This window comes from Hypoxylon fragiforme, assembly GCF_022984875.1.
Source record: "Hypoxylon fragiforme strain CBS 206.31 chromosome Unknown GGS25scaffold_10, whole genome shotgun sequence".
Classification (NCBI taxonomy): domain Eukaryota; kingdom Fungi; phylum Ascomycota; class Sordariomycetes; order Xylariales; family Hypoxylaceae; genus Hypoxylon; species Hypoxylon fragiforme.
Window position 1 is genome coordinate 2489313 of NW_026054765.1, and position 11897 is coordinate 2501209.

Consider the following 11897-nt stretch of genomic DNA (forward strand, 5'->3'; position numbering starts at 1 on the left):
GCGCGCCGTATCGTGCAATGCATGGAATTCATGGATCCTTTTCTGCAGTCAGCGCACGCACGCACGCACGCAACGCATGGAGAGATCAAATGCTACGACGTAGGAGATAGATAGCAAAAGGCCGTGGTATATACGAGCGCAACTCATTGGTTGTTATCTACCCCCAGGCCCACCTTTGTGACAGAAGCATATAAGCAAAGCACATGTGCATGTGTGTGTGCCTTGGACTGAGGCCGTGCTCGTTCCGTCAGGTTGGGCGGCAGATGGATGGTATGCCGTGTGTGCGTGCTAGATATGTACAATTAGCTAATAGATATGCAAAGAGAAAAGGAGAAGAAGAAGAAGGGAGGAGGGGTTTCTGGTAGAATTCTAGAAGACAAATAGTAAAAGGGAGCCACTGTCTCCCGCCCGGTTTCTAGGGTGCTTCCCCCCCACCAATTGATGTCCCTCCAGGTTCAACCCTTGCGCGGAATACCCACACTCTCGTTGAATAATAAGTGGCGAGAAGAATAGGCCGAAATGCGCGAGCCGAAAGTCGAAAGCTTAACCGAGGCCGGATGCATTAGGTCCTTACACCGGTGAACTACACTACATATGTAGGTATACTTGCGCCGCAACCACACGTGCTATACCTACCTAGGTAGGTATAGACAATACACATGGGATGGGACTACGTAGGAGGCTAGTTGGGATGATTCCATCATCATCAATGATCGAACTTTTGCTTCCTATGTTACCATCAAGCTTTCTTGGGGTTGCATCGAAGTGTTGCTTAGGGCTTTTGTAAGTGACATTGAGCAATGTATACTGAAGAAACCTACCTACCTAGGGTATCTAATCTACTTGTTAGACTGGCTGCTACTAGTAGTAGTAACTATCTCTGGATGGGGTTTCTAGGTACACAGTAGTTTATCTGTTGATGGAAGTTCATGTACGTATTTTAGTTCATATCTATAACCTCATCCAAGTTACCTACGTTAGGGAGGTAAAATACATGTTAGGTAGTATCACCATGCTACAAGAACAACTCTATTCTTTCCTAAACAGGTAGTGTTAATGAAGTTCATGGCTAGACACGAAACAAAGAATTGATACAAGCTATTGTCTCTAGCAGCAACACAGACTGTTCCAGTACAAAATCATGTTGTTGAATACAGGCCGATTGTCAACAATGTCGCGGACACCTACTTAAGTGAGTTGCATCTCTTCAATCCGTTAACATTACCTTTCCATCACACTCCACAACATCAACAAAATGCCTCGTCGTACTCAGAACGCACCCATGAACTCCCAAACCAACGAATACTGCTCCAACTCGGCCGACCGCGAATGGCTGCGCCGCAATGCCCAGCTATCTTCGAGCGAAAACGCGAGCTCTGATAAAGAGGTAATGGTCCGCCTCTACCACTGCGAGACCAACAAGCTACACCCCGACCGCATCCGCACCCCCGTCTCCAGCGGCCTCATCTACATCGCCAAGGAATTCCTCCGCAGCGCAGCGGGCCTCGGAAACGCTGGGGACGGGCCAGAGCTCGAGATCCACTTCCACTTCATCCACGGGGTAATTAACGCTGACTACTCCGATTTTAACCAAGAGTGGATCAACGTCATGCAGGCGCATTTGGACGACTGCGGCGATAGCGAGCTGTACGTTGGCGTCGGTCTCGGCGCGGCTCACGACTGCGAGGTGAGAGGGCGCACTCCTTACCGCTAAACTACTGCAACGTGTGGTAAGAAATGTGTAGTAGGTTTCCTGCCTAACCGATGCCTAGTGATTACCTGAGGTCGCGGAGAGACGGTAAGATTCGATAGTTGGTGATCCAGTTTTCTGCCATGACTCACTCATTGCTTGGCCCGAATACCGTCATTGCCTTGATCAACTGTAGGTAGGTTACGGTAAATATTATAATATATTGTAGACGTAATAAATATACAATATATAATGTACAATATACAATATGATAAGATTTCTTGTATTTAATAATCTAATTTCCTCTTGAAGCTCGTGGTGAACGTTGATTGCTGTTATTGTTGTTCCAACCTATAGAGCGAAACTGGCTATTGAGTCGCATTCGCGGAAATCTATATTCGTTCATAAATTCGTTAGTAGTATCTTCCTCGGCAATAATTTCCGGACGGCTTTCCGCGGTCAGAGATTCAGATCTCCTCGGCGGAGATGGCGGTAATCCAGGATGAACCGGAGTCACTCTTTCGCCTCTCTCAACGTCCATCTCCAACTGCTGGCCAGTGATGTTCGAACATGTAGGTATGGACACCTCCATCGAATCCTGGGTGGAATAGCTCGCGGATCGCGTAGTTCGGTTGCATTTTGTCGATGTCCGGCGACAGCTCTGTTGGCTGGCAGTGCATGATTGGTGATCGCAACACTCATCGTTGGAAGCGCGGACGACCTTGCAGATCATCTCACCGATATTCATCTCAATGTTAAGTTTGACCAGGAAGGCAAGCGACTGGAACTGTTGATATACAGGTCTGGCGGGAAGAGACATCAATCCAATCAGAATAAACTATCAACGTTAGCCTCTTTAACGCGATTCGAGCGCAGGTACCAAAAATGACTTACGTCGAGAGATATGGATATAAACACCGAGAATATGTTAAACCAATATAATGTTGTGTATTTTGCTAAACCTTCGGAGATCAGACTCGTCCGCGTAAGATAGATGAAGCAGGAGTTGAGCAGCACGTCAACAACGGTAATCAACGCCTTCTGAGTCCTGATCCAGACGCGATTGGTCTCAATCCAGAGAGCTGATATCTGGAGGTTTGCGGGTATCCAGACGATGAATACCGAGATGTTGATGACGAGCACGAATGCGAAGACCGCCCATTTCAACCTTGTGGCGTGGCTTTTGATGAATAAAAGGAGGCCGACACGCGCCACCAATATCTGTAATAGAAGTTGTATCTGGATGGACCAAAGAAACACTGCGGAAAGGATACTGTAATCAGTATGAGGCGCCAAGGGGGTCAAATGACTCAAGAGCAACGTTTTTTTTTTTTTTTTTTTTTTTTTTTTTTTTTTTTTACGTAGCATATACGTACCGAACATAAAGAGAATCCAAAAACTGCCCATTGGAATTAGTCGAGGTTATCCTTGAAGTTTGGGGTGAGAGGATAGTATATACCTTGTTTGGAGAATATTGTACGTATACAGCCAACAGAGGACACCCATGATCGAGCAAGTCAATACCTCTCCCCATATCATCATCAGGTACGGCGTAAACCGATGGACGCGCTTCCAGGTAACTCGGGTCCAACGCGCCGCCTTCGTGGCAGAAAACACGGTCGCCGCCAGGGTCATCCCCCAGAAAATGCTCGCGACATTTGTCTCGAAGGTGTTGGTCTCCTGCTCATGGAACCAGGGGGGTATGAACAGTCCTTGGGTCATGATAAACCATGTGGCTGACTGGGAGCTAGGTGTATGGGGTTATAAACGAGTGATGGAAGAATGAAGACTTGTTTCCAGGCCTCAAGTACTGTTTTGTAAGTGATAGACAGATATCAGGATTAACCGACCACGATAATCACTTTCCGAAATCGAACTGTTGAAATTTGGCGATATATGGTATTATATGATAGTTGGCAAAAGTCATTCAAGATTGGAAGTAAAAGTCCCGTGGGCATTCATACTACACCACCAAAATATAGCTTGAGCTGTTTTCGTCATCACGAGTCATTATCGTCGTTGGTATCGGCAGAGCCGCGGCAGGTGTACTACTCGCCATGGCCGCCACCCCCCACCTTTCAATTGATCTATGATAGAGATTCAATGTTAGGCTAATCATGTGGTTTTGGTTATTTGTTTTCGGCAGTCTGCTACCTTATTACATATACAAGTACTTTGCAGCAAGAGAATGATTAGAATGAGAAGGGAGAGTTTAAATGGGCAAATTTTAGCTTGCTACGGCTATGGTGGGAAATAGGGGGTTCTAACGAGTAATGGATGACAAACACGTGAGTTTAAATATTGACAAAAGGATGCCCCTCGTGCCCCTCGTGCCCCTCATTCATTCTTGACTATTGTTTGCATGCTTCCATCTCCATCTCCATCTCCATCTCCCATCTCCTATCAATGGTAAATAAACAGTTTATGGTTTTTCTGAACTGAACTACTTCGTATCCTAACCTCTCCTAACACAACAGGAGATGTCTGTATTAGATGGAATGCAATAAACAGGCAACGATGGTGATTACCTAGGTGTTGTAAATAATAATAATAATATCGAAATGTCTTTGAATTCAACTCTTGTAGTATCTATGTACCTAGTATTGTACAGTACCTACTAGGTTAGGTATGTATGTACTGAATAGGTACCTAGTACCCATGTAATGTAGTGACTCAAGTGCTATTTACCAGAATAAGTGGAGACCTTGTTTACTTTGTTCTGGAAGATCCCTAGAAACAGACTATGATTGGCTGTGACAAGGGGGTGGTTGCCCCTCACGATGGAGCTGTGAGTCAACAAACATCCAATAGATCAAGAAGTTCGGCCCTGTTCGGGTTCAAAAGGGTACGAAGTACAGTACCTACATACTTACACACGCGGAATTTGTTTATCCACATTAGATGCGTTCTGGATACCGTGACTGATACCGTGACTGGGTGATCAGAGACGCGACCTCCTCAAGGCTGATTACACTGATTATACTGATTACATGCCGATAATTTATAAAACATCCTATCGGAGTTGTTGCTTGCTGCATTGCATGGTGTTTTGTTGCGACGCACCTGATATCCTACCTATTTAAGTACGAGCAATTACACCATAAGCCGTCGCCAAAAAGAAGGATAGAAAGATACTACATACAATAAGCCCTGCAAGTAAAATAAGATGAGCGGGGAACAGCCCATTGCGCTTCGCCGCACGCCGCGGAGTACTGCGAGACCAAGGCCAACATCACCAGATCCTTCGCGTTTGCAAATTCCCGGTACCAACACATCGACAAGTTCAAGGACACCAAGTAAACCAAAATCTAAGAAGAGAGTCCGATTCTCAGACCCAGGGCCCGAACTTGACGGCCACCACCATGGGTCCTCCGCCTCTACAGGCCTAACACCATTTGTCCGCCGCACCTCTTTAGGCCCCGCCGCACCTTCGCCAAAGCGTAGGCGTCATTCAACGCCACTTCGTCGCAGCGCACATCCAGGAGACGAAGAAGAAGATGAGTTGAGCAGCACCAGCAACCAAGGCCAAGAAATCCGTTTTCTCTCGCTCCGCCAAGTCCTCGATGACCGCACCAAGCGCCGCATTCGACGGAATGGCTTGAGCGAAGAGATGAACATCATTAGCCAGGAGAAGCGGCAACGTGCACATGACCAGGCCCAGGAGCTCCAACGACTACGGGATCAACTAACGGAGAAGGACCGAGAGATCGAGAGGCTACAGAATAACACCAATACCACCGTGGCCCAGGATACCGACCGGATCCTAGAGTTGGAGCAGGAGATCAACGCGCTTAGAGATGACCTACGCACTCGCTCAGCCAGGCCGGATCCTGATCAGACGATGCACTACGACTGGACCTTGGCCGCGCGTGATCCATTCTCTAATAGTTATATGGACGTGGACACGAACATGGACATGGGCGTGGATGACGACGACGATGATGATCACTTCGGCAACGCCACAATGGCAAATCTAATAACTAGCACGCCGTCCAAGCGTCGGGCATCAGCATCGTTTCCCACGCCTCCCGCCACCAGCCCAACCATTCCCTTCACCCCCTGTTCAGAGCGGAGAGGCAGAACTCCCATCACGCCTGAGTCGCACCACACCGGTGTGCAAGCCTCGCTCCCGGATCCAGAGAAAGAAGCTCTGGAAGCCGAGCTTTGCTCTTTACGTCTCGAGCTGACCAAGCTAACGGAAGTCCTCGAGAGCCACGAGGATCTCAAGATGCGCATTGCCAACAAGCTCGCCACCACTACCGCTGCTACAACTGCTACTTCTACTACTAAGCCCGAGGACGATAACCAGGACACCAAAGACGTAGAAGCGCACCTCGACACCATCCTGCAAGCCCTCTCGGACCGCACCGCCACCCTCACCCACCTCAACACCTCCCTCACCTCCCTCGGCTTCCGCGGCGCCGACGCCAGCGAAGTCGTCACCTCCCTCACCGGCGCCTTCCGCTCCGCGCGCCTGGAACTCGAGTACCTCACGCCCGGCGAGCTAACCCTGCCCCTCTCCTCCCGCGGCGCCCAAGTCCTCGACCTCGTGCTCCGCCGCCTCCGCGACCTCGCGCGCCAGGTCCAGGACGACGAGGCCGCCATCGACGAGTACCACGCACTCGAGCTCTCGCTGCGGCAGCAGCTCGGCGCGCGCGTCGACGCGATGGACTCCCTGCGGGAGGAGAGGGAGCGGGAGCGGGTCGAGAAGGACGCGCGGATCGCGGACCTCGAGCTCGGCGTCGAGCGCTTCAAGGGCGCCGTTGAGGGGTACCGGCGGGACGTCGTCGAGCTCGAGAGCCTGGTGCTGCGGATGGACGAGGAGAGCCGGGTCGCGGAGGCGGCGCTGCAGACGAGGGTCGACGGCGCAGAGACAGAACTGGCCGATACCCGGGCCGCGGCCGCGGAGCTCGAGGCGAAGCTGGTGGTGGTGAGGGAGCAGGCGGACGCGTGCAAGAGGCAGCTGGTCGATTTTCAGAAGAGGAGGGTCCTCGAGATCAGGGCGCTGAACAAGTACCACGGGACGGCGCTCGCGGTGCGCGACGCGCGCGTCGTGGAGCTGCGGCGCGGGATCGATGAGGTGAATCGGAGTCTGCACGAGGCGAACACGACGGTGCAGCAGCTACGGGTGGAGAATCTTGGGTTGGCGCGGCGGGTGGAGGAGGAGAAGAGCAGGGCGAAGGGGGCGGTGGAGGAGATGAAGGGGGAGCTGGAGAGGATGTTGAGGATGAGCGCGGAGTTGTTGGCTACGCCGAAGAAGAAGAAGAATGGGCAGGGGCAGAAGGAGAGGCCGTATAACACGAGGAGTAGGGCCAAGTCGTCGTCGGCGGCTGGGAATGCTGCTGCTGCTGCCGCTGCCGATGTTGATGTTGATGACGATGAAGAAGGAGATATTACTACAACGCCTGATGGCAGCCCATTGCGGCGGTCCGGAACATATCTCTCCGGCGCTCTCGCGAAGACGGGCAAGGGGAAGAAGAAGCGGAAGTATGATAGCGGGCTGGGGCTTCTGGACGAGGATGACGATGGGGGTATTGATTTGGTGTAGCTTTTACGCGCCGAGGACACTGGGATGCCATTCCCTCGTTCATTGATTTCTTTACTGACTTACTACTGACTTACTTTTTGTCACGATCATTTTGTGTTCTATTTTGTTTGTACATCATTATACATTGCTATCTACCAGCAGTATTTCCTTCAACTGGTAACTGGATCTAGGGGAACTCATTCTATTGGGGACTAATATTAGGGGGGAGTTCGGCAGGAGGCAATATGTCCACGATGGTATAGGGGATATATGACTACACTCCTATGTGTTGACACTGTATCTAGTATGAATAGGTACACCGAGCATCAGCCAGCTATACTACTATTACTTACTATCTTACGTGTCGTATACCGTGCAGTCCTACATACCAATCTCCGCGTCTTCATTTCCTGCGGCCCCAAAACAAAACTTGCTGACGAGTTCAGCATTACTATTATACGATCCTCTAGATCCAATATGCCGAATAATATCTACTGTATGCCTAGGTAAGCTCCTACTTCTTCTCTTAGCGTGGTCCCCTCTTGGCAAATGCAAGAACCTCCAAGGCACGATGCCCAATCCACGATGGTTCTCCGCACAAACCACAGCTCGTGCGCGATTTTCGCTCCAGGCTGTTTTTGGTTATCTTACTCAATAGGATTCAGAATAGGGGATAGATAGGGGGGGTTGGTTCACTTTTCGCGTTAGGCATCACCGTGGGGTCACGCTTTCGCTTCGATGGGGGAAAGCGGCTCGTAGTCACGGTACCTACATAGGTAGGTAGGCACCTACTCGCCAAAAAGGAAAGGGGACCAAAACAAAAAAAACCAAGTTTGGCAAACTTGGTCATGGGATTTACTTTCCCATATACAAGTTTCCCCCGGCCAGACACGAAGTGATCGTCAGGTACAACAATAGAAACAAGCAACTGGCCAAGGCCTCGACTACAGACACACCCCATCATCAACAGCCGCCGGCTGGCTGGGGAAAAGGGAATTATTAGCTCAGGAACCGTGTATGGTAGCGAGCGAGTGACCCTGGGTCCCCGGATGATTCCGTGGGTCAGGTAGGTGGTTTGTGTAGGTTGTATACTAGGGAGGTTGTATAGCTCTCTCTGTATTCGGTACGTGCATCGGAAGTATAGTCGACTACCTTACCTACCTACAGGGTCATCCCACCCATAGCTTTCGAGCGCCGCAAGGGCCGAATTTCCCAAAGTCCGCTATACGAGCCGGCAGCTATCAGCGGGCAAGCCAGCCGGCAGTAATAAACAGGTTGTTGTAGGTTGTGATATTAGTTGCTAGAAAATCAAGGTCCGATGCTACTGCCAAAAAAATGATAGGAAGAAAATAGCGAAAGTGACAGCGACGTATCTCGTGTTGCACCGGGGACGGGAAGCTGACGGAGCTGTGAATAGCATCAATTGTGCAGATCTCTGTTATATAACGTCCAAGATATGGGCAGGGTTGCTCGGAGTAGTAATAATCAACGAGTATTTATCTTGGAACTGTCCGAAATCTATGGTTACATCGTACGATCAGCACAGGGCCCAGCAAACTAAAAATCCCTACATAGTAACGCAACTTTGCACATTTAATATCCCCTATGCATGTACTATGTATGTATATGTATGGATAAGATGGGATGGGGGAATAGGGATGTGGATGTAGATGTGGATTGGGGGATGGGGTATAGGGAATAGGGATAGGGATGGATAGGGATGGGATAGGGGTGGGGATGGGGAATGTGGAAAGTAATGGGTGAGCAAGCGCACGTACAAGCGAAAGGGACCCTTTTCTGCGGGATGGCACCCAGGATTACGGAGTAAAAGACAAGTTCCAGAAGGAAAGGAACGAAGAAAAATCAATAGATCTCCCAATAAATGGAGACCCTAAGGACCGTTCCGGCAGACACGCCGGCCCCCATATGGTTCAACGGGCAATGATCGGCGGTGCGGTTCTCGTGGTCGGAGTGGCAGTGCTTATTGCGTGCCCCCCGGGGCGCCTACGGGATGATGTAAAGGCGCATGGGATGGGCTACGGCGCAGGAACGATACCACGGGATGACGGGATAGGGGTCTAGCTCGCGGCTGGACACGAGGTATCTTGCATTCTGGCGATTCGCCGCCTTGACGATGATCCTTTGGTGGTAAGGCATGTGCGCGTCAATGAGACGCGACGAGGCAACATCATGGCATGCCTTCTATTGCGGCATTGGAACTTTTTGATCTTCTAAAGGAACTTTGCTGCTAGCATCTACCACCGTCTACCACCTAGCAGGTATAATAGCTTATACCTACCTTCCACTTCTAGGACCACGGGACCCTGGGGTACCTAGGTAGGTTGCTAGTGCTACGACATTGAGGATAAAATGACATCGAGAGGTACCGGTACTCTTCGCAAATCCATCAAGGTTACAATACATCAATTTACCAAGGTTAGTAGGTAATAGGTAGGTATCAATGTACTTTCATCGTCGCTATTTATTTTAGAAGATGCGAATCATGGATTAAGCCATGTGGATTCACGGATTTGCGGATTTGCGCAGGGGAAGGTAAACAGGGCCTACCTGCTGGGACCGAATGCGACAGCAAACATTGAATTACACTCTTTTTGAACTACCTGCCCTACTCTTAGTAGTACGCGTACCTACCTACCCAGTACCTAGCCTATATAGTTGCTTAGGTATTGAACTTGCGCAATACACAATTAGTATCACCGGTATTAATAAGCTCAAAAGAGTAGCTGTCGGTAATGAATTAGACTACGGCGTTATTCTTGATATTGCTTTTACTTAGGTAGGTAGGTAGATAGATAGATAGATACTAAAGCTATGATTTTTTTTTGGTTAAAAAAAGGGGGGGCGGACTTAGGGTATTTTAGTCACCATCAGGAGCGGAACTGGAAGCATTATACCGGCCGGACGATAGCTAGGACTCGGCCGCAAGGGAGATATGCAGGTGCTATGGATTAACGCAATCCTCCTATCGTTAGCGCTGGACCATCCCCTACATGTCCATGTCGTCCCCTAAAAGAGAGAGCTTCTATTACTATGACAACCTAGGTTAGGTAGGTAGGTATGTATGTACTATGTAGGACTGTGTAGGTAGCTAAGCAAGTAGGAATTTTACCTAGTAGGGAGCGAAGCTACCTACCCCAGCAGCGCACACAGCACGATACCATTTATCAATGCAGGGGAGCAGCGTTACTACTACATTTTGTGCGTGCGTGTAATGTAACGCAAAAACACGCCTACCCATTCTCAACCTGTGGAACTAAACTCGGTTCCGTCCTCCATAAGGTCTAATAGGCCGGGCGCATCGTTGAAATTAGGTAGAGCTTTCCACGCGGGGGACGCTCCGGTGCAACTTTCTTTTCTGATCAATGGAAAGCTTTCTCGGCCACACAGGTGATATCCATACTATGTAGGTGATATAGGTTGATATATAGCTAGGTTACTTAGTAGGGATATAGATATATAGGGATAGCTATCTTTAGAATAGTTACCTCCATACTTATACATGTATAAATTTATTAGCATCACCTCGTACAGAGTCGTACCCAAAGTAAAATAAGGTCAAAAGAACAAGGGCAAGGTATTCGGGTCCCGAGCCAAAAGAGAGATGCCGGAGGGGTGCCCCTGTAGACATATTCGGAGGTCGTGCCATCAACGACATTTAACCCGGCGCATTTCTGTAATTTCTAAGCATATGAAATTGCTTTATAACGAACATATGGAGATGAGATATCTACACTACACTACACTACACTACATAACAACATAACATAGCATGGACGAGATGGATGATATGTTTCCGAGAATAATAGCTGGACCAATAGACAAATGTACATTACAGAAGAAGCCAACCCCATCAGGTATTTGACACGAGGTAGATCTGTAGATCTTATTAATCCCCACCATAGCTTTAAGTCCTTACGTACGTCTTCAAGTCTTTAAATAGGTAAAAAAAATTAACTATCTGATATTACCAGGACCACTGTGGTTAAATCTAAGGTTGATGATATACATACTATGTAGATTAGAGTAGGTCGTCCATGTATCTCACCATGCATACCTGCTAGTAACTAGACAGGCACATGTGCACTTACTGTACAATTACATGCCTACATCGTTGCTTGTCCGGCAAGTGCCGCATTCATTGCATGTATGCCCTGTGCAGGTGGATTATATTGTACATATGTACAGAACCTAATGTACGTACAAGAAGTCTTGTTCCTACCTACCTAACCTAGGTAGGTAAGGGGGTCAGGTAGGTGGGTAGGCAAGGCAGGTAGAATTTCATTCATCATATCGTCACTGAGCAACATAAGGGTCATCCTACAACCAACCACAATGGACGACTGACAAAGCCGTGCTCGAAAAGGAAGAGCCAACGGACGGAAGTTCCATTATTGTAGTATACTCGGCCGGTGATGCGACGCTGAACCTGGCACAATACCAACAAAATCATTTAGTCAGGGACTAGGTACGTATTAAGTAACCGAGTCGTGATGGAGGACGAGGTTGCATCGCAAAGCTTGGCATGCAAGATAGACAACTGAATGTCAACTAACGCATAAGGGGTTTAAGCAAGAGGCGAGCCAAGTATGGCGACAGCTGATGCGATTCCGGAATTCAACGGTATCGTTTGGTTTACATAACTTCCAGGTTAGCATTTTG

The 11897-nt window shown here is 48.9% G+C and overlaps 2 protein-coding genes across 2 annotated transcripts; one reads left to right on the plus strand and one right to left on the minus strand.

The window, feature by feature from the left end:
* Positions 1-1874: 1874 nt before the first annotated feature.
* On the minus strand, positions 1875-3931 carry GGS25DRAFT_512006 (uncharacterized protein). Its single transcript, XM_049262761.1, has 4 exons — positions 3150-3931; positions 3067-3089; positions 2585-2949; positions 1875-2528 (listed from the first exon to the last, which is right to left on the minus strand). Exons 1-4 carry the CDS (start codon positions 3410-3412, stop codon positions 1986-1988), a joined length of 1194 nt encoding a protein of 397 aa, XP_049112663.1. The 5' UTR covers positions 3413-3931; the 3' UTR covers positions 1875-1985.
* Positions 3932-4512: 581 nt separating this feature from the next.
* Positions 4513-7238, plus strand: GGS25DRAFT_528715 (uncharacterized protein; the record flags this gene model as incomplete). Its single annotated transcript, XM_049265211.1, has 1 exon — positions 4513-7238. The coding sequence occupies exon 1, from the start codon at positions 4857-4859 to the stop codon at positions 7236-7238; it is 2382 nt and encodes a 793-aa protein (XP_049112664.1). The 5' UTR covers positions 4513-4856.
* Positions 7239-11897: the final 4659 nt, after the last annotated feature.